At 42.5% G+C, this 27,132-nt stretch overlaps 1 protein-coding gene across 2 annotated transcripts; it reads right to left on the bottom strand.

The window, feature by feature from the left end:
• Positions 1 to 357: 357 nt before the first annotated feature.
• On the bottom strand, positions 358 to 26,398 carry st6galnac5a (ST6 (alpha-N-acetyl-neuraminyl-2,3-beta-galactosyl-1,3)-N-acetylgalactosaminide alpha-2,6-sialyltransferase 5a). Of its 2 annotated transcripts, none has more exons than XM_061797204.1 (5): positions 26,254 to 26,398; positions 23,319 to 23,531; positions 8,881 to 9,293; positions 4,999 to 5,106; positions 358 to 4,392 (listed from the first exon to the last, which is right to left on the bottom strand). In XM_061797204.1, the coding sequence occupies exons 1-5, from the start codon at positions 26,266 to 26,268 to the stop codon at positions 4,143 to 4,145; spliced, it is 999 nt and encodes a 332-aa protein (XP_061653188.1). In that variant the 5' UTR covers positions 26,269 to 26,398; the 3' UTR covers positions 358 to 4,142. The 2 variants fall into 2 exon arrangements, with proteins under 2 accessions (XP_061653188.1, XP_061653190.1); XM_061797206.1 differs by having other exon boundaries at positions 358 to 4,389.
• Positions 26,399 to 27,132: the final 734 nt, after the last annotated feature.

Here is a 27,132-nt window from a genome sequence, read left to right as displayed (position 1 = left end):
TACCTCCATTGCTTTTAAGACTGGTGAAGTACGAGAACTATGCTTGTATACAAAATAAATAGAGCACATGGTCAACTAAGTGATCTGTTTGTAGCGCTGCACAATAATGGGAAGGCTGTGTAGTATAGCTAGTCTTTCATTAGTGGGCCAAGAAGAGGGATATTGTAATGTAAAACGGTTGACTGTTCCTTTTGTTCAGCGCTTCATTTATGTAGCACTGGGGTCAATTCAAGGCCTACGGGTAAGATCTTTATGATGAGGCAGCTATGCATTTAGTTTCACTATAATCTGAAGGAAACCAAAGCTAAAGTGCCCCGTGACAAAAATCTGTTTGACACTCAGACAAATACAAACACACAGAATTAAAACCAATTTTAATAGAAGAAAAAGCAGGACATACAGATAGTATACATGTTTTTCTCATTATATAAAAACAACCAACAGCAGCGACGTAAGGGCTGATTTACGAAGATCCCAAATAGTGGTTGGTAAATTACGTGTTCACTCTAAACATATTCCGTGCGCTGTTGATAGGTGTGTACCGTGAGATTTACTAAGATTGTGATCTTTTACCAAGGTCTAAAATAGCAGGTGCTAAATTGTATTTTAGCTCACTAACAGATTGGGCACACTGTTGGCAACAGTTGTAAAAGTGATAGCGACCGCTGTATTGAAGAGGCTTTCTTTGCTTTAGGTAGCTCTGACGGTTTGCACCATAGGAAATTTGGGAGGAAACTGCATACGCAAAATGAAGTTTGAAGTGATGGAATTGGAAGTGTTAGTGGAAGAGGCAAAATAACATATTTGTCATGTTCATTCATATTCCGTTCCGCTCATCCTCGCTAGGGTCGCGGACGTGCTGGAGCCTATCGCAGCTATCTTCGGGCGAGAGGCGGTGTACATCCTGAACTGGTCGCCAGCCAATCGCAGGGCACATATAAACAAACAACCATTTTCACTCACATTCACACCTACGGGCAATTTAGAGCGTTCAATTAAACTACCCTGCATCTTTTTGGGATGTGGGAGGAAACCGGAGTGCCCGGAGAAAACCCACCCAGGCACGGGGAGAACATGCAAACTCCACACAGGCAGGGCCAGGATTTGAACCTCAGAACTGTGAGGCAGATGTGCTAACCAGTCGCCCACCGTGCCTATTTGTCATGTCGACTAGTCATAATTCCATTTACAGATAGCTTTGTCTTTTCACCTAGTTAAGATATCTGAAAAGGCACATTTAGCTATCTTGATTTGAGGTGAATTAAAGATAACTTGAACTAGAATTATGACTAGTCAAAATCTCAAACTGGAGTTACAGATATCCACAATTCAGTTGCAGATACCCGTAATTCACATAGTGGATATCTGCAACTAATTGTAGCTCTCTGTAATGACAAATGCCATGCTCACGATCGGCAAAAGTCACCTCGTCCTAGGAGGAATGCCGTTGCGGGTATCTGAAATGAAAATTGTGTGTAGAAATAATGTAGTTGCAAATATCTGAAATGTTTTTTGAAGAGGCAAAATTAAATTACAGATATATGCAATGCATATCCAGTCTGGCTGTTAAATGGTAAAAGTGCTTGCAATATGCTTAAACTGTCCAGTTTGTGCCTGTTTTCGCATGTGCAAACCTTCAGTGAATCAGGCCCTAAATCTTTTATTTCCTAAAATGTAGCAAGCTGTTTGGAATTTTACCAGTTTTTGTGTGCTTCTCCGGTGCTTGGCGATGGCCCCGCAGTAGAAGGGGCTCGGTTTAAGTTGTGGCTCATTTACATGAGACTGGATCGGCCCCCGCGCGACACCGTTGAATGTAAGGTTAGGTTTCAGATTTGAATACTCCCAGAATAAATACAGAGAAATAACACTGGCGAGCAAATACAAACCCATTCGCACAAACCTAAAATAATCCAAGTGTGTGATCCACACGCTGCTAGTCATGCAACCCTTGTGAGCAACACTGAGGTTTTTTTTTTTTAAATGTATAATGGTACAAAGGACTCCTCCGGCTGCGTCCTCGTCTGAGACTGCGACTCCTCTCATGACTCACTGCACAAAGATGAGGCCCAAATCAATGGGGACTCAACGGGATGTATAATTAGAAAACCTCATCTCTCCATTTTAACCCCCGCTGACTGGCACCTGATTCGTGGAGGAGTGGCGGCGGAAAAGTGCGCAACAAAGCATCTGACACCCGCCGGAGGGACAGTTCTACATTGCAGCACGTCCTCATCCAAGAAAAGTCTGCCGCAACAAACGTAGCAGGATGGACGCGGCCGCTCCATCTTCATCGTCCTCTTGTCTGCTGTGACACGGCGGTGTTTGCATGGCTTGTAGCAGCATCAATCACACTATTAGCCGGAGACGGTGCTAATTCGTAAGCTGCTCAGGTATGAAGAAGGGCCACCGTGAAAAGAAATGACACTAAAATTCCAAGTAGAAAAAGCCACTGAATTCACAAAATTCCCACACAAACATAAAAACAATTAAAGCTGCAGGCTGCGATAAAAACAGGCTCTCCCACATCTTTTTCATGGGGAGTCCTCGGAATAATTGCTGACGTTGAATGGTGTAGGCCAAAAAGCTTGGCAAATTAGCATTCTTTTTAGACCTCTTTAGGATAGCTGGTTACGATTGCGGCTCTTTTGGGCAAATTCCCTAGTAGGAGGAGCTCTCGGATGCGCCCAGAATCAAACCGAAAAGGACTAACTTCACTTTTAATTTCAGGCCGTAAGCCTTTCCATGCTTGATGAATGACGAACCTGTCCAATAAGTTTCGTGACAATTGGTGAAACTGGTGTTGGGAGCTAATTTGATCTTTTTTCCCCCAGACAGTTCAGTCCCCCCCCCCTTAAAATTGCAACTTTGACTTTAGTTATCAAGGCTATTCGCAGGTTTTAGGGACCGAGCCCTGTCGCGAATAGAGAAAATCTGCAAATAACTGTTTCCCCCTAAAAAGTGTATAAATGTGTTGATGCTGGTAAAGCAGCACTTTTGTAGTCTTTGGTGTGTTTCATAGAAACTCCTTCCCTCACTTCGACATAGTTCATCGGCACCAACATGACACAAGACAGCGGCAAAGCAATCCCTTTTATATTAGACAGATAATGTGTTCGGACTTACTTTATACTTGCGTACAAAATCAAGTTACGTCAGTGTCGTAGGAACGGAAGTCGGTCAACACTAGGTGATGATATGCTCCTTTTCACATTTCCACCTGTGCGGCTTTTCAGATCTATTACGGTGAACCCTCACATATTTACAGTTCGGCATTTGCCTAATAATAGTATTGCTTTGGCACCAACCGTTGGCATCTTGGTGCTGAAGTGAGTTGAGGAGCTTCAGACAAAAGTAGTCCTTTGCCACAATCTTGAAGCACCCATTGGAAATTACAGTACAGCATAAACCTTTGTAGGCCGTTGTCAGTTACAGATTTTTGGTATTCGCGGCAGGGCTCGGTTCCAATCCTGCGTGAATAGCGGGTTGCTCGCTGTCCATCAGAACATGCCTCCACCCTACCATGGGATTTGTTGCTGTGGTGCTAGCTACTTGTTGTCTTGTGAATTTAATGAGATTCAATTTCAAGATGAGATTGACCTGCGCGCTGACGTTTGATCGAAGCTTATATCGAGTTTGGCGATCACGGTCAGATTGAGTTGGTTTTAAACGTGGTAAACGCAAATGTAGTCAAATGTATGGCATGTCCGCCAAGTAAACGGACAAATTTAGGCTGTGAACTTAACCTGGGGGGGGGGAAAAAAAAAAAAAAAAAAAAAAGCTCATTTCATTCGACCTGCTTCATCTTTGAAAAACATCACAAGTTTAACTTTAAATTGAACTCTCTAACAGTGCGTCCACTGCCTACACACACGTACGCACAGAATGATTGACATTGCTGCAAGCTCTCCCGAGTGAGCCTGAGACGACGATGCTTGCTCCTTGTATAACTTCACCTTCACAGCGTGGGGGGGAAAAAAATAAAAAATAAAAAAAACAATGTCTTGTGACTTTGAACGCCTTCCGTGCGACGCTTTGGCAGCAGCCTTGAAATATTTTCCCCAACAAACGTCAATCAGGATCGGCGTCGTCTTGTGTCGACGCCTAATTCTGCTCATATTCCCCGGGAGGGCTCGTTGTCCAAATCACGTTTGGCATCCCTTCGACGCTCCTTCGTCCAGGGTGCGGTTAGCCGGCAGAGGGGCGGGGCTCCAGTCGGGCTGGTAGAAGTGGATGTCAAAAGTCCGTGCCCATTCGGCGAAGACCCGCTTCTCTGTGATGAAGCGGTGGTGGCTGCCCCTTCGGCCGCGCTCGTGCGATATGTACATGGCGCACTCGTCGGGGCCCCGCGGCTCGTAGTAGTGGTAGGGCACCGATGGGTGCTCAGGATCCCTGCTGTGGAGAGACATGTTGAAGGATGTCTGAGGCACAAATTCTGACAGGGTGTTGGTTCCTCCCCAATAAATGGAAAAAAAAAAAAACAAACAACAAAAAAAAAGGGGAAAGAAATTGGGGGGAAAAAAACAGCTTCTAGGGGAATCCGCGGGTCCTGAACTGTGAATATGTGAGGTTCCGCTGTATCATGTCATTTTAAAGCAATCTTTTTTTTTTATTTTTTTTTTTTTTTTTTTTTCTCAATATACTCAAACCACTAATGCGATAGCTGAACCACGATTTGACAGTCAGGCAGACTATTTGAGAGTACACATACTGTACTATAGTGTTTCAGATGCTCAAGGATGGCATCTGATGGTTTTCTTCAACTCTCATTGCAAAATTCACGGTGTCAAGAGTAGAGCAGCTTTATTTTTTGGCCTTAATCCTTAGTCCTTCGTTTTACACGAGCTAATCCCTTTTATAGATACCCCGTTCACACTGGCACGAACGCTAATCTGTCACTAATACCTCAGATGTTGCTGAAATATTAATCACGCTCCTTCAGTAGGAACACTGATCTTAGCACGCGCAGACATTCCAGATGCATCTCGGCCACTCTCTCACCTGCAGAAGTCGGGCGAGACCATGCCGTACACGTTGATCCTATCGCACAGCTCCAGGGCGATGGTCATCGTGAACCAGCCGGTGCTCAGCCACGAGTTCGATATCCTCCTGCAAGCGAGGGAGAGATAGCGGGTGACAGTTAGATGGATGTAATGCAGCTGATTTTGGCATGTGATTAACTGAAGGCCCGTCTCGATCGTTCACGCTGCACCGCGGCGTCATTAAAATACGCATCCATCCCGCCGCGTATCGAGCGATACAAATGAAGCCCGTCAAATGGTCGAAGTCTTCATCGGGACGTAGCCTTGCACGCAGTGATCGCAAGGACAAAGCGTCCAATGACGGATCACCAGGCAGACAATTTTGCCCTTCCCTCAAATGGGCTAGAATTCTCTCTCTGGGGGGAACTCTTTCAATGTAAGAAGTCCTTCAGACCCTCAAGGGTCTGGCAGCACCAGATGAAAACCTGTCAGACTTGCTGTGGATTTTTCAGGGTTTAGTAGTCCCGAGACTTGCACTGCTTCAAAAAGGAGCGTTTCAAAAAAAGAATCAAAGTAAAACTTCCATCACTAAACGCGCTACATAAAACCATAAACGGAACAATTCAGCTCCCTGTTACCTTCTGAAAACAAAAGGGAGAAATGTATCATTGAAGACTGCATTTCATTTGTGTTTACGGAAATGCATATGTTAGGTTAATTAAAGACCAAATTTTCTTTGTTTATGTTTATGAAAATAGCGATCTCCTAAGGGTTTTTTGAACGTTAAATATTCTTCCATGTTCACGAAAAAATGTTCTTGAACAGGTTGGGCTCATGGAAGTGAAATTTGAAAAATTGAAATTTTGTGTTTGCAAAAACGTGTAATGTTCATTGAAGACGAAATTGCCTTTGCTGTTTACGAAAACACGTAGGCGAGGTTAATTGAAGATTTGGATGTTTACAGTGCACGTTAGGTTAATTGAAGTACAGATTGTCTTTAAGAAAACACCATGTTGACAAAAACATTTGTTGGGTTCATTGAAGTATAGTTGGTTATAATATATAATTGTATTATTTAATTATGAATTAATATTAAGATTATTATTATTATTAACATTCATTAATAATTACATAATTGTCTTGTTCATGAATTCACCATGTTAGGTTCATCGAAGATGCTAAATTGTGTAATGTTCGCTCAAAACGTACGTTAGTTTTATTGAAGATTCGAAATTGTCTCTGTTTACAAAAACATTTACGTTAGGTTCATTTAAGACTAAATTGACTTTGAAAAGGCCAAATGGTCTTTGATGTGGACTAAAAAGACACAAGTGAATATGCTCGCTTGTCTTTGACGTTTACAAAAACATTGTTTACGAACGTCAATGTAATATTTCTTCACTGTTTACAAAAACGTAACAGCACGTAAGGATCATTTAAGTCTCAGGTGTGTTTGATGTTTATAAACGCACCTGCCATGTTCGGTTCGCTGAAGACGCTGATATGTCTCTGAAGTTTACAACATAACACTTCTTCATCTTTGATGATTATGAAAACACTTCCTCGTTAGGTTCATTGAAGACTAAATTATCTTCAGTGTTTACAAACGGAAAGCCGTCAGCGAGTTTCCGCTGTGATCTCCTGTGCTGACGCGTTAATGTTTTTTTTGTTTTGTTTTTTGTTTGTTCATCTTCACGAGGCGGCGTCCTCACGAGGAACCCGCACATTCTCATCGTTTCTCTGTTTACGCGCGTATAGCGTATCGATACGCAGTTGTCAAAATATGAATCCATTTTTACTAGGGCTTTGACAAAGTACTGATATTGTCGTGCAAAATATAAATTGCTGATATTGATTGCTGATCCATTCTAACTAGCAGTAGAACAAAAGATCGATTTTTGTAAATAATCGCACACAAGCGCCAAATGTAGACGCATTTTACCTCGGGGTGGCACAATATATTGAGCTCTGATATATATATATATTTTGGTTATGTTATATATATTTTGGTTATGTTATTGATACAATAAGTGTCAAATATCAATTTGTTTTAGCTAGGGGTGCCACAATGCATCCCAATTTATAGCACTGTTTTCAGTTATGATACAGGAAAAATAAAATGTCCCATATTAGCTTTAACTCTGAGTAGGACAAAACTGTATCAAAGTTGCTGTGTATCCTTTTCTTATACAGTACAATATTGATATACAAGCATCAAAGAATCTATTTAAACTAGGCGGGGACCAAATACCGACGTTGCCATGCATCATTTTCTTTTTCGGCACAATATCGATCCACAATTTACCAAGATATCTCAAATAAGGTATTTTAACTGGGGATGGAACAAAATATCGTAATTGTGACGCGTCATTGATGAAGTGTCACTTTTCTGGTGTTTATCGTTACACAAGCGTCGACTATCGATCCATGTTAACTAAAAACGTGTAATGTTTATTCAAGTTGTTTTTCAAGCAACCTCAATAATAGCTTTCTTCTCACGAATCCCAGGAAATTGATATCCTTCTCTTTCTCCTCTTTGGTCTTGTTGAGCTCCTGCTCCACCTAATTGCTGACTGGGTAAAAGAAATCGATTAATTTTGCTTTAATTAGAGACTTAATCAGTCTCTTGAACACATACTCCGAGACATCTGTTAGCTCCTCCGCTGCTTGTATTAAAATGGGTAGATATAGACGCGCCCCTCACGCGGCGTTCATTAACTTGACTCTAACAGCAGGAATCAAACTCGTATCATTATAATAAATACATACATGCAGAAATGCAGGGCTGTTGATCGCACCGTTGGTTACCCGATGGAAGTATATTTAAAATAACACCGCATGCGCAACAAAGTTCAACACTTCCACTGTTCACAAACATTCATTCCTGATGTCGCAGTGGCGCTAAAACGGGAAATGGGCAGGCATACATTTGCTGTGATTCAAGTAGGCTGGGCGGGATAAATGTCCAAGCTATTCACCCCACGCGCGAGGCCATTTCCTTGCCGACGTCTATCTTAAACCGGCGTGGCGTTCAATCTCCTCCGACGCGTCGGACAAAAGCTCAGCCGCCGAGGCCAAAACCAATTGAGTTACTTTTTATTTTGTCTTAACACTCAGCTTGCTTTTAAGTACTAGACACTTCTTCCTGGAAGCCATTATACAGAAGATGGTCTCCTTGAACAGGGAAAACGGAATGCATTTCCTTGGCAAGGCTTTTTACTATGTTGAATTGAACTTGGGCAAAATGTAATGGCTTAAAACAATAACTTTCACGATAAAACCATTCAGAGGTACTTGGAATTCTTTTCATGGTCACAAAACAGGAAACTGTTTAAAAAACAAAAACACTTTCAATTTCAATGTTTACAAAAACGTACAGTAGGTACATACTCAAAATCACGTACATTCTCAAACTTTTTGGGTCCAAGGACCCCTCCGGCGGAAGAAAATATAACTACTACTAATTAAAAAGGTCTTGCTTTTCGGGTTGTGCTCATTGAACAATCATTTTTATGAAAACACACCTACCACTTGAATTAAAGACTGATTTGTGAAACGTGTTGGTCAGGTTCATTGTCAGTTCTTTTTAATGTTGACTAAAACGTAAATGTTCACTGAAGACTCAGCTGTATTTTGCTCTCCTCAAAGCTTGTACGTTAAGTTTATCGAAGACTCCCAACTTGTCTTTGATGTTTAACGTAATGTGTGTTCACTGAGGCGTCATTGAAGACTGTATTGTCTTTGATTTTCCCCAACGCTTGTACGTTACATTCATTAAAGATTCTAAATTGTCTTTGATGTTAACACAAACATGTAGGTTAGGTTCACCAAAGACTCTCAATGGACTTTGGTGTTTACCACAACATTCGTCAAGTTCAATAGTGGCCATCTTGGATGTTACCTGTCCTTGCCGGTTTCCTTCTTGAAGAGGTCGTCAAACTGCAGCATCTTCTGCCAGGAGATGATGTAGACTTTGAGCGCAGGCAGCACCTGGTTCATGAGCCGTAGGTTGTTGTACACCAGGCCCTTGCCGTCGCGCCGCATGTAGCTGCTGGGCCCCCAGAAGATGAAAACGGCGTCCTGGCTAGCGTTGAGCAGCTGGTTGCGGCTCCTCAGCACACGCTGCATGCTGGAGTGAGCGATGACGCGCAACGACGTGCGGCGGCCCACGTCGGCCGTGTAGACCCCCGCGGCGGGTGCGTCGTTCATGCGGATGACGCACTCGGCCCGGTCGATCTCGTCGCCCCGGCTGCCCCCGATGAGGTGGCCCGAGCTAGTCACCAGGGCGCACGTTCGGCAGTGCATCTTAAGAGGCTGGTCGAGGGAGGAAAAAGAATAAGCGTTAAAATAGAGCAGTCACAATACTCTATATAGGTTCACCGATGATTCAATTGTCTTTGATGTTTGCGGAAATACCTTCGTTACGGTAATTGAAAACCGACAACTGGGTTTTCAATTTGATATCTAACAAAATCTTATATTCATTTTATTGAAGACTACACTTTTTTATGTTTATAAAAAACATAATTATAGTTTCTTTGACAACTCTAAATTGACTTCAATATTTACAAAAAGTATTGTTAGATTCATTAAAGGTTCAAAGGTTTTGTCAATGTCTTTATGTCTCCAAAGTGTTCTCTGTCAATTGACTGTCTGTTGTCATACTAGAGCGCCTCCAACTACCGGAGACAAATTCCTTGTGTGTTTTTTGGACATACTTGGCAAATAAAGATGATTCTGATTCTGATTCTGAAAATCCTTGTAATAGGGTCATTGAAGAATGCGTCGTTTACGAAACAAACATTGGGTAATTGAATAATAAATTGCCTTGCATGTATACAAAAACCCATATCTTGGGGTCCTTGAAGACACGAAATTGATATGAATACATTTATAAAAACATACGTTAGCTAGGGTTAGTCCAAGCGGTTACCCTAACCCTAGATTCCTTGGTAGTCTCAATTGTCTTCAATTTTAGGTTCATCAAAGGCTCTAAATTGTATGGAAAGGCATATATTAGGCTCATTGAGGACTAAACTGTCTTGGATTTGTTCACAAACATGTACCTCAGGGTCACTGAAAAACAAAATTTTCTTCAGTGTATTTAAAAACATGGCACGTATTGGAATCCTTGATGACTCGATCTTTGATGTTAACAAAAACATGTCAGGTTCATCAAAGAGTCAAAATAGGTATTTTAATAAAAACATGTATCAAGGGTTAATGGAAGACTAAATCAGCTTGTCTAAATAACTTTATTTATAAAGCGCATTTCAAGGGACCCAAGGACGCTTCACAGTATTGGCTATGAAAGTTTTTTGGTGCGTGTTTGCGCGTATTCCGTATGCTTGGTCTTTGATGTTCGTAAATACTTATGAGGTACCTTAATCCTCTTCATATTTTTTTGTTTACAAAAACAAGTGTTAAAGTAGTCAAAGATGACCCTCAGGAAAACTAAACTAAACTTTCTTTTATGTTTACAGAAAAACTTCAATTAGGTTCATTGAATTGTCTTTGATGATAACAAAAATATCTACGTTAGCCAGATTAAATTGTTCTTGACAGTTTACACAAGCTTGCACAGTAGGTTAATTAAAGACTGAAATTGTCTTTATTTACAAAAACTGGCACATAGGTTAATTGACTAAAATCGTTTTTGATTCCAAAACACCTAAACGCATATGTTCGTTCCATTGAAGCCTAAATTGTATTCAGTGTTTTCATTCAAATATAGCTACCACAAACGAGTAGCACGCCATGTTTATCCAAAACCGACTTATTCCCCCCCCCCATCCCCCCCCCTTCTAAAGGTTGTATCTCGTGTTTGGTTTGTTCAGACGAATGCAAAGCAGACAGAGACGCACACACCTGAGGCAACTTTGGTAGAAAGCTTCACAATGCGTTTGAGGTTTAAAACGCTTTGTTGACAAATGGGGAGCGACGGGGCCTCCTGGGTGTGTGCAGCTTGTCATTGCGTGCTTTGCGATGCCTTCAAACCCAGGGCCTTCACAACGGACGCAAGGAAAGGACTTCTTTATGCGCGCACATGTCGGATATAGGTCGACAAACGATCACAGAAATCCTTTTGCAGCAAAAACGAAAGTAACCAAAATGTTTTCAAATGCAAACTAGTGACAGTTACTTGGGTTTGCAATACTAGCTAATCTGTATTTATGTGGAAATTATGTATATCAGATTTCAATTGTGCTATTTTCCTCCAAACTAATTAATGCAGTAAATTTCAAAGTGGTTGGGGGCTATTGTTTAGATAACATTAGCTGAATAGCACAATTGCTACATGATTTTTGAATATTTATGGAAAACAAGAAGGAGTCCAGTTACCTAGATTAAACCTTTGTGGCTTACTATAACCTGGATGACTGTGAAAATCTACATGGACGGAAAGAAAAATCCAATTTTTTTAGCAAGCACATTGGTATTTTTGTTTAAAAAAAATAATAATTGTATTGATATGGTGAGAGTAAGTTAAAAATGAAACATTTTTCTGACAACTCTTACATTAGGATTGTTAAGACTCATTTTACTCAGTTTCCGTTTATGCGACCTGTTAAACCGTTTTAAAATCATACATCCACTGTCAATGCATAATTGGACGAAATGGACGGCAATCATAGTAGCGCTACTGATTTCTTAAAAGTAACACAAAAGTAGTTTACCACAATACAATTCAGTGACAGCAATATTTCAGAGCAACGGACTACTTTCAAATAACCAGTGATGTAAAACGACATACTTGTAAGCTCAAACCTCTACAATTCAGATTTTGCATCACTACACAGTCATGCTTTAGGAGTGTGTTTTTGTGTTTAACTGCGCTGCAAGTCAGTGGTATGCAACCCGGAACACTCTTAATGATGCTGTGAAATATGGCCCCAATAGAAGTGGCGTTTATTTACATGCTTGTAGCCATAACAAACACAGGCGAGAATATATGATCATTGCTGAGTGGTGATCATGTGATTCATGATAGGTGGATAGCGGAGAGAAGAAAGTGGAAAGTCGGGATAGCGGAAGGTAAAAGGAGATCTATGGAAGCAGTGGGAGCCATTTGGTGCTTGATGAAACGTGGCGCTAATGAGGTCCTAGCGGTCTTGGGCACCTTATAGCGACCCTCTCGCACCTGAAAGCACCTCGACAGCCTATCTCTGCTGCAGCGGAGGCAGGTTGGAAGTTGTATTTTTATCCAGGGGCCTCTAAATGCTCCGCAGACTTTCGCTGTCTCCAGAAGCATCGGCCTCGCTGGCTGTAAAGTCTTTTCTTCGGGAGGTTATTACTGGAAAAACAAGGCTCTCCATTTCACCTGGAGTCATTTGACTTATTCCAGCCGGAGCGTCCTGACAACTGGATTGATTTGATTTATTCCAGGGGGCTTGTCCTGAAACGTGGAGTCTTGTGACTTAATCCAGGTGGAGTGTCCTAACAACTGGATTTATTCCAGAGGGAGCATCCTAATAGCGGGAGTCATGCAACTTATTTCAAGTGAAGAGTCCTGACACCTGGAATCATTTGACTTGTCCTAACAACTGGAGTCTTATGACTTATTCCGAGTAAAGCGTTCTAGTTACTGGAGTCATGTGGCTTAATCCCGTCAGATGATCCTACACAACTGAAGTCATATGACTTTTCCAGGTGGAACATCCTAACAACTGGAGTCATGGCCAAGTGTCGCATCCTAACAACAGGGTTCATTTGACTTATTTCTAACATCTGGAGTCGTGACTTATTCCATGAAAAGCGTCCTACGAGTTGATGCTGAGCAAACATTCCCTCTGCCTAATAAATCATCAGCGATTCCCATTGTTCCCGTCTTCAGCTGGCATGAATCATTGATGTGCTTGAAATTGATCGTTTTGTACTTCCCGAGTGCTGTGAGCACAACAACATTCACTGTCTCGTTGATTAGGCGGACGTGGTTATGATTGCCGTCGGGCTATTTTGGCTCATTGGAGAAAACGCAACGAGACAGGTGTGAAATAAGACATGGCGGTGAATGACTGTGCTCAGTAAATGGTTGCAAAAGCAGTCATTTCATTTCTTTCTTTAGTTAATTTTTTTTTTTTTTTAATAGAGCACAGCACAGCTGCACTACTTTTGCCTGGGACAAAATATGGATACAGCAAATGATCTCTTGATGTGAAAACGATACATTGGGATACTCTGCAGCCAAATATCAAAAGCGTAGTTTCATATGCAGGCGCTCCAAGAACAAAATTCTGTCAAATCCTATTGCATCTTAATTGGGGTGAATCGTTTCGTATCGGAGATGCTTTATACATAAGGTTTTGTAATTCCAGTAAATAGTATTACTCCATACCTGTAGAAACTCTGATCGTATCATATTGCATCGTATCGGAATTGGAGTGAATTGAATCGTATTGTAATTATAGTAACTTGGATCATATCATATTGCATTTATCACAATTGGAGTCCATTGTATCACAATTTGAGGGAATCGTACCGTATATCAAACATATCTTTGGTGTCAGACATAATGCCTAAAACCGATGACAATAACGCTAAATACACATTTGTCCGTGATGTAATAGGGCTGACGAATCATTTGACTTCCAGGTCCATGTACACATGAGCAATTAATTATTTCTGAGCCTACAATTGAATTATTAAAATCAATTTCTACTTGTAGTTTAATAAAAGTATTGATGTGGCGCCATCTTGTGGCATCTCGCACCCAAGGAACTACGTTGGAGTGAGTTGAGGAGCTAAAAGTAGTCTGCCATCTTGTGGCATCTGGCAATTAATCGTGAATTTCCGCAATTTGAGGCAGGGTTCGGTCGCAAATAGCGGCACACGTACATGTTCACGTATGTATGAGACACGCCGGCTCTGCACGTCCAATAATATCGAGTGTGTAATTAAACCAGCGAGAAGAAGAAAAGGCCCCGGACAGTAGCACACACGATGGCCAGGTTGTTTTCCCATTTGGCTTCACGCTCACCGCTCACAGGGCTGGAGGCGCTCACGCGTAACACAGCCGATAATTGCTCCTTCCCTGGCGTCCGGAGCCGTCCCTGGAGGACCGCGGGCGGGCTATTACGCCTGATGGATGCCTTGCCCCCTCGGAGCAGAGAAATACCATTCCAGTGTTGTTATTGATTATTTGGGGGGACGGCGAGGAGGAAGACGGGAGCGGGTGCGGGCTGTGAGGGAGAGCGCGAAGGCCAGCTTGAGAGCACGCCAGGTGGTGAAGAATTGGCCAATGCCAAAAGATGGCAATCATTCCTCGCCGCAGGACGTCGTCTGGTTCTTAAAGACTGAAATTTCTGCTGTTTGTATGGTGAGGCAGGGTACCAAAATAACTCGTGTAAACCTGACTTTGCAGCGGTATGGTGCCTTGATTGAAGTTAATTGGAGCCCAGAAAACTATCGCTTCTGCGTGATGTCGTATGGGGCTTTAAAACTGCAACTTTTGCTTTTGCCATGGTTCAAAGTGATGTAGTTGTACCAAAATAACTCTTCTAAACCTAACAACTCTTTGTCAGCCTTTTGTTGGGGGAGTGGAATGATACCTAGAAGTTGATCGGAGCCCAGAGAATTGTAGCATTTTCCAGGAGATTGTCTGGTGCTTCAAAGCTGCAATTTTTGTTGTTTTTATTCTCAAGAGTAAGCAAAAGTGCCAAAATAAGTTAGCAAGGTTACCAAGATACCTCATACAAAGCAGAACGTGAGCCCAAGGCAGCAAGTAGAGAAGCTGCAGCAACACCCATTACCGTCGACTCAAACGTCAGCCTCTCAAGACCAGCATCAAACGTGCGTTCGTTGTACTGCGGGGCGAGCTCGGCGGAGGGAGGGATGGGGCGAGCTCATTTGGAGCTGCCCGCGGACGTTAGCGAGAGGCGGGAAGCGAGCTAGGCTGACAGCTAATGAACGAGAGGTGCGACGCGAAGAGGAGGGAGGAAATGCAAAGAAATGACACGGCTGCCATCTCCTTCTGAAGACGTGCGGCGGCGTCGGTCATGATTGAAGACGAGAGATATGAGATGAGCTCCTCGCCGAGAGTGTGACGAGGCCTCTTCGTGCACGCGCGTCATTAACAGACGTCAGGAAAGAGATTTCATTTGCGTCTTTGTGCGCCGCGTTGTGATCCAAGTACAACAATTGTTATGCGGTCGGGGAGAGACGCAGCCGTTTATGTAACAACAGTCTGTTGACACACACATACTTAAACAAGAACATGGATAAACATTGTCGCAACGTAAAAAGCGGAATTGCAAATTAAACGTTCACGCCAAAAAGGCTGACGAGTGGGAAAAGATCCGTACAGTGCCGTTTTTGTTTTTCTTTTGAATGTGATGCAGTGACTCACTGTTGCTTCTTGGTCAACAAAGTGCAAGAAGGGATTAGACGATTTAAAGTTGACCGATAAACCCTCATAAAATTCACACGGTTAGTATTACAGTTTAAAGTTTAATCATCGTTCCTGTTGTTCGGTTGAGGCGATTTATTTTTTTCGTACACTCGTTCGTTTTGTATTTTTCATCTAATAGTTTTGTTTCTATTTGTGTATATTTGAGCTAACACGTGTGTATTTATAATGCCATTTGTATTTTTTGTACAATAATTTTACTAATATTGTGTAGTATTTTTGTCCGATATATTTGTTTTTCTCATTTTATTTTTGTTGTCAAATATTTATATAGTTTTTCTAGTTGTTGTATTTATGTATTTATTTTTTTAAATCAAATATTCATGTATTGTACTTTTTTGGTGTAGTTTAAAAAATGTGTTTTTGTATTTTTTTACGGGGTTCATTTGCAGTGATGGTTGGACTTTGCCAAGACTGCCCTTTGCCATCAGTTCTGTTCATAACCTTTTTGCACGGAATTTCGAGGGAGTCCCAGTTGGCGGCCTCAGTGTTACATCTCTGCTCTTTGCGGATCATGTGATTTCTTTTGGCTTCATCAAGCCAGGATCTTTCACTCTCACTTGAGCCGTTCACAGGCGAGTGCAAAGTGGTTGGGATAAGAATCAGCACCTCTAAATCTGGAGTGTCCTTGCCAGGTGGGGAATGAGATTCTGCTTGAAGTGAAGGAATTCAAGTATCTCGGGGTAGTGTTCACGATTGAGGGAAGACTGGAGCCAGAGATCTATGTGGATTTGTGCAGAGTTTGCGGTGATGCGGAACTGAGCCGAAATGAGATGAGGTGGCTCGGGCAAATGGTTAGGATGTCTCCCTTGCGCCTATCTGATGAGGTGTTCGGGGCACGTCCCACCGTCAGAAGGCCTCACGGACGACCCAGTACCCGATGGAGAGACTCCATCTTCGAGCTGGCCTGGGAACCCCTTGGGATCCCCCTGGAAGACCTGGACGAAGTATTATTTTGTAATAATTGTATTTTTGCCTAATATTTCGGTATTGTTTTCTAGTAGTAGTTATTTTTGTATATTTTGATATCCTCACTCTGGTTGCAGGCGTGCTGGAGCCTATCCCAGCTGACCCTGGGCGAGAGGCAGGGTACACCCTGAACTGGTCGCCAGCCAATCGCAGGGCACATACAAACAAACGAACAACTATTCGCACTCACGTTCACACCTACACACAATTTAGTCTTTAATGAACCTACCACGCATGTTTTGGGGATTTGGGAGGAAACCTGAGTACTCGGAGAAAACCCACGCAGGTACGGGGAGAACATGCAAACTCCACACAGGTGAGGCCGGATTTGAACCCGGGTCCTCAGAATCGTGAGGCAGATGTGCTAACCAGTCAACCACCGTGCCGCGACAGTGTTCCAATAAACCTTAAAACCTGTCCTCAACAAAGCACAATGCAGTGAACTCGCTTGTTGTCTTGCAGCCAGCGCTCCGCCCCCCAGCCCGTGAGTTTCAATTAGTGCACTCCGTTTGGATTCCGGAACAGAGAGGGAGCAGACAAAGGAATTGCACCGTGTTGCAACATGCTGTTTTTTTTTTGTTTTTTTGTTTTTTTCTTTTCCCCCACCCTCGCTATAATTGGCTCCTTTTCAGGTCTCCGGCCTCCGGTGCACAGTGTAACCTTCCGTGCAGCCGGGAGAAGAGACAGCTTCTACCACATACACGGGCAAAGGCAGCAGCAGTTGCCTGGAATACAAAAGACGGAATGTCGTTCAGCAGGGGTCAAAAGAGCTTTCTCTGCTTTCAATTTTTCAACTTCAATTTTTTGGGTTGTTCTTGCTGCTGTTGGGGAACAAGTGAGGAGTGAAGAGGAAGTTGGGGTGCGTGACAGACAGATGGACAGATGGCGGTCAGGAAAATGGCATGCAAGCAGAAGGATGGAATCAAATTGAGAAGCAGGATTTTTTTTTTTTTTCTTGCTTCTCATTTTTCTTCCCTCCTTAAGGAAGAATAAGCTGTGTGTCAGAGTAGAAGCACATGGGGGAAAAAGTAGGACAAGGACAGCTCAGGGGATTCAGGGGTGTCCTTTGATGACAGGACCTTACTTTGCTATCATCTGCCACCTCATGTACTAAATATAAGCTATCAGCTATTAGCCCCCAAGAATCATCTAAAATGTAGCCACTGTCATCTACTCTTTTCTGTGGTGTGTCAAATTTACAAGACATTTCTTTTCACTTTACAGCCCATTTAACATTGGGTTTGACAGTGGACATTGGATTTTGTGAAATCAGGCTGTGGCTGAGCATGTTTTGAATAGATTGTCCATAAGGCGCGTGTTGTTCTAGCGTGCATGTTTGTTTGGTTTTTGTATTTAAATTGGCTGTTGACGTGCAAGGTTAAAACAAGTGGACAGCTAATGAGGCAGACGGTTGCCTTATCATGAAGTTCACGCCTGCTGTTTGGTGTCCTGTCGCTTTGGGTGGCACGTCAGCTCTGTATTATTGATGCTCACTCGTCGCTCGTGTTGTTGTTGCGTAGCGAGAAGCGCTAATTGCCCCCTTGGGACGGCGCTCTATTGGATCCGTGGCACTCGTCTGCAGCAGTCTTGCGTCAAGAGTGAAAACGGGCTGTTTGCCCTCGCTGGCAACACGTTTTGGAGGCTCGCAGACGCCCACCTGCTGCTGTCGCTACACACGCATGCACACGTACACATACGCGTACAGTATATGCATGGAAGCATGATGCAGCACATTGTCTTTTGGGACGTGTTTGTGTCTCAGCCATCCGCTATCTGCAGCTAGCTATCAGGGACCAAATATTAGTTACCAGCCATCATCACTTAATGATCAGCTATCAGCCGTCAACTGCTATTTATCAACTGTCAACTAGTTTCAAATTGCAACAAAACTAACTAACTAAAATAAATGTCTCATCAAAGTCTCTCCAGATTTCAGTGGGCACTCATATGACGATTCGAACAATTGAAAATCTCGCTTGTCACGATCACAAATCAACACAAAATCCCCTGTCCTTGTCCATCGTGGCAGTAACTCGCTAGCTATGAGGTCTTTTGAGATCCGGACCACCGGTCACATTGCGATACGATGTGTGTAAACACACCGATATGATGCCACAAACAAACTTGGTGAGAAATTACAGTTGGGACAATATAAAAATAACCTTCGCCAGTGAGCCACATTGTGCTTCACCAAATCTATAAACATTATTGTCCAACCACATAACACAGCCTGTATATTTACTCACTAGATGCACAAACAAAACCGACGATTGGAGAAACGCTAAGTGTGGTCGCACAAATGGATCTTCACAATAAAACCTCTGCTTGTAAAAATGTCGCTTTTGGAGCTTTGATGGAGGCTCCCAAGCGAACACAGCGCTCATTACCCTCATCATAAATACATGCAGCAAACATGCTAACAGTAACAATCATTTAGTGTGGGACCATTTTTTTTATTTTTTTTTTTTTTTTTTTGTGTGTGTGCGTTGTGTTACCAAAGGAGAAAAGTGTGACGCTGATGCCAAAGAGCAGGAAATGAAACTTACTGCCACGTATAAGAAAACACACGTACACATTGGTGTGACCATGCAGATGCTATTGGAAAGCATAACGGCTAATGATTAGCCTAGCCCATTCCATCCATCCAAGCGGCTTCAAAAGTGTGAGTAGTTTTACTCTGTTACTTTTATTAAACAGTGGTTAACTTCTTTTGTACATTGTGATGAATTATAAAAACTTTGCCTGTCAACTTAATAAAGCTTTTATGGTGGTGACGGTTTGGGCCTGGAATGGATTAATTCACTTTCCATGATTCACGTCAAGATTCATAAATGTCGAAATGGGACAGGTTTGCAGCATTATTAATGAAATGCTTGTGGGAGGTGACAAGTTGAATCCCTGTTGGCAACATGGGAAACGATAGAGTGGAAGTTCCCTTCCAACTTTTAATTTAATTTTGTTCTTTATTGGACTTTTCATTTTGTACGCCTGCCAAACAATGCATTATGTTTATTTCATGAAAGAATATTACTAGAACAGTAAAAAAAAAAAAAAAAAAAACTGCCAGCCAGCTGGCTTTTATTTTGAAGTCTAATTATGTCTCGTTTCAGCCTACTGTATTGTCTTTGAAGCACAATATGACACAATGAGGGCTAAAAAGCAAATAAACTATTTGCTGCCCAGTAAAATATTTAGTGCTTTCTGAATGTTTTGCATATGAAAGTGATTGGGCAGCACAGTGGGTTATAGTGCTTAGCACGGCTCACAATTCTGCGTTTGTAGTTTGCGGTATCTTCAGCTGGCACGACAGCGATTCCATGTTCTGACGTTAACTTTTAACGTTTCAAACCATTGGCCGTCAAATACATTTGGGGGAGGGGGGGTGAGACAAGCGCGTTCTATTTCTAGTGCCTCTGTTCACAAAAAATCAATTGTGTGTCGCCTGTCAATGGCGAACTTCCACTGACCCACTTAAGCCTCACCCCGTTCGGAATCTCAGTAGCATCCATGGGAACTCTTTGGGGCGGGTGTCCTTCAGCACACACAACGTCCGAGACGCTTTGACCTTGTGAGGTTTTGTTGAGTTTTGTGTCTCGAGGATGAGGTCGTCTTGAATGGACCAAAATGAGCCCAAAACTGACTGCTTCCTGTGTCTTTTGACACATGGCTTCGTAAGACAATTTGGTACGTCTATGGACGATAGACGTTGCTATTAAATCTCGCGCTGCTAATTGAACATACACAGGGACCAAAACTCTCGTCGGCCATCGGTCTAGTATACGTGGTTGAAATTTGGGTTGCAATCGGACAAAATCCCTCGCAGGAGTTTGGCCATGTGTGCCTAGAATGGCCACTTGAAAGCAAATGGCAGACTACCCATTTTCTGATTTCTTGGGACTTCGAGATGGCGGTTAACACAGGAGAAGCCTGAAATTACCATTCTGCTCACGCTGTGGCGTTATGGTGAAAATCTACGACTTCACCCGTGATTCCTTAACCGCGGGGTGCGAGATTACTCACGTCAAGGGAACGCTTATCGAGATGCTCCTGCCATCTTTTTCCGTAATTGCTTCCCGTAGGCTCTGACGCCGAGGGGACGCGTCGCCTTCAACTTCCAAGCGGGATCCGCTCCAAGCTAAACAAATTTTGCCCCTTTAATGAGTTCTCTATGCTAAAGAGGTCCGTCGCTTTGAGTTTGACGCCTTTTAAATGGCAGACGGACAGCCGTGCATATGTAATTGGGGAGATTTCCCCCCGTCTCGCTCTCCAGCTGGCTGGCGCCGTGGCGGCGTCCTCGAAAAGACGAGAGAAGAACGGCTTTGTGAAATATTAAACATCTCGTGCAGCTGCCACCCGAGCGGAGGCGAGAGCGACGCCTGGTCAGGTCTGCCGGCGCAGATGGCGTCGGTCTTGCCTTCGAGCGACAACCTATAAGCGGCCGCTACATTGTCCTGAAATGTCAACTGCCTTCACATTACTTTTTCCTCCAAGCAAGAATGTTGCCTAATTAGTGATATATGCTAATTACCTCACTAGCAATGAACAAGATGACATGTAGCGATTCCGTAGTGAATCATATGGAACAGAGGTTTCCAAATTAGGGCCCGCCATCCCTTTTTACGTAGTAAAATTAGCAATTGGCACAACCGCTGTCATTTGCCTGCATCGTATCCAAGCTAAGGGCCATCGGCAGCCCACCGTCTGTTTTTTTAGCCACCATATACAATACTTTCATTAATAATTGAAGCGGCCCGTGTCGTTTGCCTGCATTGTATTGTAGAGTGTCGTGTTATTGTAGTCTATTGTATTCATTCTATACTCAGCGGCAAGGCAGGAGAAGAGGAGCGATTATTCGGTCCGCTTTATGCCCAGTGCGAATTTCAGCTTAGCACAAAAAATTTGGACACTACTCTGTATTTGTTACAGCACCTTTTTTTTTTTTTTTTTTTTTAAATAACGAAATACCCACAAATTGCTTCAATAAGGCTATAACGGAGGGTCTAAAATGTATTCGGTTTTGCTTTTTACACAGAACCGAGCAGTGGCGGGATATTGCCAGAATGTTCTTCCCTTTTCTCATACCTTCCAGCGTCTCAACATGGTGCCACTCATGTCCGATAACACTCCTCAAGCTCGTTGGCACCTTCATCTCTCCCCCCGCCTCCCCTCGCTCTCTCGCCTCGGCATGATTGCGAGATGTCAATCTGGCAGATTTTTGTGTCAGACAGGCAGAAAAGTACTTCCCGTGAGATTTAACGCTTCATCTTCAGCTTGTCTGCCCTTTTCCCATTCGTGCGTACCACGTACAATTGTCCCTACCTTTCACCCCGTCTGCCTTTACCAGGTTATTTGCCCTTTTTTTTTTTCTTTCTTTCTCATTCCCAACTTTAATTTTCTTTGCCTTATCACAGCCCAATGCTGCAGCACAGCCGGCGCCGGATAAATTATCCCTCCTTCTGACCTCAATCACATTTGTTGCGTTAAATGAAAAAAAGCTGCTTGTGAAGAATGATAATTTATGGGAGATGCACAAAAACAATATATATGGAAAATATGTCGCAGGTGTTTTTCCATTCTCATGCATATGAGAGAGAACTTGTGTGTGCTTATTCTTTATTTTTAACTATGCGGAAAACATTATAGCTTCATCAGTGATGAGTTAATTACATAAAAACAAGATAATTTAAAAGTTTTGGCGAGGCTGCTTGTGGGGTTGACGCCAGAGAAAGCAGGGTGGTAAACTTCTCAAGATGATGCAGAGAAAGGTCCAGATCGCTATTTAGTTCATCTATAATCCATTATTAAAAAAATCTCGCATGTGTCATTGAGTCAAAAACCTAATAAAATCACTCATAGGAAAGTAGAAATTCATATTTTTACAGGTCACGAAGTGGTGGCAGACACACCATACTCCTCCACTTTTGGTACATTTTTTTCAAAATCAAATCTTCTGTAGGCCATGTTGAAGTGTTTTGGGGTCATAGTTTTTCCAGTGTTTGCTTGGTCGATTTTTACTTTGCAAGCCAAAATTTGAGCTAAGTGCGAGCTTCAGCTTGAGCGTCACTCAAGTGACGTGGGAGAAAGAAAATACAAAATAAAGCAATTAAGGTGCCCCTGCAGGTGGGCAAGGAGAGCCACATTCACCCATAAACATTCCGATGTTTATTGAACCGGCACAGAGTGACTCCGACACCAGCTCCCGAAGTCATTCACTAGGCCACGCCCCTTAAAGGCACAGAACAACACAAAAATACTATAGTATGCACAGTAATTACACTTCATAAAACCTTTACATTGTCTTTTTTATGTTTTATTATGGTTTCATACTATACAGTGAGGCGGCACGGGGATAGCTGGGGTAGGCTCCAGCACGCCCGCGACCCTTGTGAGGAGAAAGCAATACAGAAAATGGATGGATGGACTATACAGTGATATTTTTTTCTTTTTGAGGAACCGGAACGGATTAATGGCTTTCCAAATCATTTCAATCAGGAAAATTGAGTTGACATGAGTAAATTGAGTTCATGAATTATATTTGTAAGTCGAGGTACCACTTCATCAATGTAGGCTATCATTCAAAAATAAATAAATCAGCGAGCATTGACTGTGCCCGTTTATTTTTTGAGGTTGATTTTGATTGCGCTGACTACGCAGATGACCGCATCTCTTTATCCCGAGCTTGCATTTAGCAGGATTCCAAGCACTGCCCTTCAGCCTCTCTGGATACCGCGTCACTATCATTTAACGGCTCACGTTGATTTATTTATTTATGTATTTATTTTTTGCTCCTGGCAAGAGCCAAGATGGCGGCGCGAGTGGCGGCGGGTTTCAATTAGTGTGTAAGGGATTTAATTGTAGCCTCACTTGTAATGAGTAATGACAGGCGGGCAGAGAATTGTGATAAATGACTCTCTTAAGTTCCATGCGGAGATGGATAGTTTGCAGTGCCTCCGTGGGCGTTTTACCTTGCGGTCCACAATGCTGCTGTAGCCCTGCAGGGCCGGGGGGTGAGGCCGGGCCGGCCTGAAGGAGGCGTCGGTGGGTCGTGGCTGCCCTTCCTCTTGGCGCCGCGTTCGCGTGTCGTTGGCGTCCCGGACGGCGCTGTAGAAGCTGCCGTTGTAGACCAGGAAGAGGCTGGCGCACAGGAGCAGTAGGAGAAGCACGGCAACGCCATGGCGCTGGGAAAAAAAAACAAAAAACATGGTTAGGTTTTATTAGGTTATCGCTTTCCATCTCCAAATCTCGTCACCCCGTTTAGGCTGCAGACTAGTTGGGTCTGAATGTACAACCCCAATTCCAATGATGTTGGGACATTGTGTTAAACATAAATAAAAACAGAATACAATGATTTGCCAATCATGCTCAACCTATATTTAATTGAATACACTACAAAGACAAGATAGTTACTGTTCAAATTGATAAACTTTATTGTTTTTAGCAAATAATCATTAACTTAGAATTTTATGGCTGCAACACGTTCCAAAAAAGTTGGGACAGGTGGCAAAAAAGACTGAGAAAGTTGAGGAATGCTCATCAAACACCTGTTTGAAACATCCCACAGGTGAACAGGCTAATTGGGAACAGGTGGGTGCCATGATTGGGTATAAAAGGAGCTTCCCTGAATTGCTCAGCCATTCACAAGCAAAGATGGGGCGAGGTTCACCTCTTTGTGAACAAGTGCGTGAGAAAATAGTCCAACAGTTTAAGGACAATGTTCCTCAACGTACAATTGCAAGGAAATTTAGGGATTTCGTCATCCACAGTCCATAATATCATCAAAAGGTTCAGAGAATCTGGAAAAATCACTGCATGTAAGCGGCAAGGCCGAAAACCATCATTGAATTCATGTAAACCTACGATCCCTCAGGCGGCACTGCATCAAAAACCGACATCAATGTGTAAAGGATATCACCACGTGGGCTCAGGAACACTTCAGAAAACCAATGTCAGGAAATACAGTTCGGCGCTACTTCCGTAAGTGCAACTTGAAACTATGCAAAGCAAAAGCCATTTATCAACAACACCCAGAAATGCCGCCGGCTTCTCTGGGCCTGAGCTCATCTAAGATGGACTGATGTGAAGTGGAAAATTGTTCTGTGCTCCGACGAGTTCACATTTCAAATTGTTTTTGGAAATTGTCGACGTCGTGTCCTCCGGGCCACAGAGGAAAAGAACCATCCGGACTGTTATGGACGCAAAGTTCAAAAGCCAGCATCTGTGATGGTATGGGGCTGTGTTAGTGCCAATGGCATGGGTAACTTACACATCTGTGAAGGCACCATTAATGCTGAAAGGTACATACAGGTTTTGGAGAAACATATGCTGCCATCCAAGCAACGTCTTTTTCATGGATGCCCCTGCTTATTTCAGTAAGACAATGCCAAACCACATTTGCACGTGTTCAACAATGTGGCTTTGTAGTAACAGAGTGTGGGTACTAGACTGGCCTGCCTGCAGTCCAGACCCGTCTCCCATTGAAAATGGGTAAAATACGACAACGGAGACCCCCGGACTGTTGAACAGCTGAAGCTGTACATTACGCAACAAGTTAATGATTATTTGCTGAAGACAATAAAGTTTCTCAGTTGGAACATTAAACATCTTGTCTTTGTAGTGTATTCAATTAAATATAGGTCGAACATGATTTGCAAATCATTGTACTCTGATTGTATTTATGTTTACCACAACGTCCCAACTTCTTTGGAATTGGGGTTTTATTGCATCTAGAAAAAATAAAATACAGATCTGATCAAATTCTTTGTGATCAAAAATGTATTTGACAAAAATGAACTTTCCATACACATCTAGTTGATAAAAAACTGGATTATCCAATTTTACATCATCAAAAACTCATCAAATTTTACGTTTACTGACAGAAAAATCAATTTTGCATACCTTTTTTTTAGTTTTAGATAATAATGCTGGATTTATCTAATCTTAATCATACCCATCTAGTTGATTTAAAAAATAATAATAATTTAAAAAAAAAACTAGGTTTGTCAAGTTCAACATGATCAAAAATCGTCTAATGAAAATGAATTTTTTTTATTTATCATTTGGTTGATAAAACACTGGCTTGATCCAATTTTCCGTGATCAACAAACGTCTTAATGACAAAAAAGAAATGTATCATGAGCTTCTAGTTGATTAAAAACAGTGCTTAAGAAATTCAACATGATCTCCAAAAAAATCTTAAACTACCAGTATTGATCTAGTCTGCTTATTGACCATATTGTAAATAGCGGCCATCCCTTTCACAAATTGGCACCGTGCCCCAATGAGTTCGGTGTGTCATCTCCTTAAGTAAATGCCTCCCTCAAATCGACCGACTTTTTACCCTTCAGCCGAAAACAAATGAGGTCGTAATTGTAATTATCTCGGTTCATACATCCCAAGAGTTAACTGCCATTTGGATTCTGTTGCTAACCGAAACAGCAGCATGTAAACAAGTCCCTCGGATCCCAAGCTTAGCAAAACCTGATTTGAATCCGCTCCAGTCGAGGTGCGTTCAAGAACACATCTGAAGGTAGGAATGTGGACGCGTGAAAGTTATTTGGCTTGTCGAAAGTCTTTACCAAATGAAGCAGTACTATGTGACAAACAGGTGCAGCATGTGTGTAGTTTATAAAATCTTTATTATTTTGGGGCACGCACCTTCTCGACAAAGCCAACACACACACACACACAAAAAAAATCAAAGCTTAGTTGCAGGCCACATCTGTTGGCTCCATTGTTGCGAACCTAATCTCTTGATCCGACAGTCAGTGAGCACAGCGAGCTTATGCTGGTTTTTTGGAGCGCACTTCGCTCAACACAGCCGAGGTTTGATCCAGGACGACATGCCTTTAAAAATGTATTTAAAAAAAAAAAAAAACAACAACCAAAGAAAAAAACCTTTACCAGCGGTGTCTTCATCTTGCGGCGCTCTCTCGGGAGTCAGGCGGGCTCGGTGCGCCCGCATCCGGCGACTCTCATATGCTCCGCACGCGTCCGGGATCCAGCTCTGCCCGGGCCGGTCTGGTGGAGCGCTCCGGTTGGGCTCGGGCTCCGTCCACAGATGCGCACAATCGGACCTCCGCCGGGTCCTAAAGCCCGGCCCGACGTTGTTATTACGGAATACGCAGGGGTGGCAAAAGCAGTACCCATACGCTACTTGAGTTTAAAAAATAATAATAATAATAGTAATACAAAAACTGATAAAAGTAGAAGTACTGACTTACCTCCTTTCCTTAAGTAAAAGAAAAAAGTGTAGACTCTGAAATGTACTTAAACGGACAACTTGCAGTTTAAAATAACACTTTGTCATAGAGTACGTGTTTAAACTCCATGAGCGAACAGTAGAATATTATTGAAATGATCTTTTGAAAATTCACACAGTACAATGTTATTGAAATGATCTTTTGAAAAATCCGTCTTCTGCGTATAATTGAATTATTATTTTACAACTGCCAACTATTCAATTTTGGAGGTCAGCCTTCGAATCTCCTTTTACTTCGTGTAAGTTATCATTGTTTTTATAGCGTATGCATACACTGCTATACATTAAACCTTAGTTTATCGCAGCGGTTCAGTTCCAGAAAACCTCAGCAATAAATAAAGTCGCCACAAAGTCGCGACCAATTATTCATTGTATACATTTATAAGTTTAATATATGCAACCCAATAGGTGATGCTTTACAGCTTTTCAGAAGTGCAAGTATTTAATTTGTCTATTTGAGGTCACTATCCACACGCTCACCACAAGCGCATGCCAGGTGTGCTCTGCTTGAATGACATGAC

This window comes from Phyllopteryx taeniolatus, chromosome 14 (genome assembly GCF_024500385.1).
Source record: "Phyllopteryx taeniolatus isolate TA_2022b chromosome 14, UOR_Ptae_1.2, whole genome shotgun sequence".
Classification (NCBI taxonomy): Eukaryota; Metazoa; Chordata; class Actinopteri; order Syngnathiformes; family Syngnathidae; genus Phyllopteryx; species Phyllopteryx taeniolatus.
This window is presented reverse-complemented; position numbering and strand designations above follow the sequence as displayed.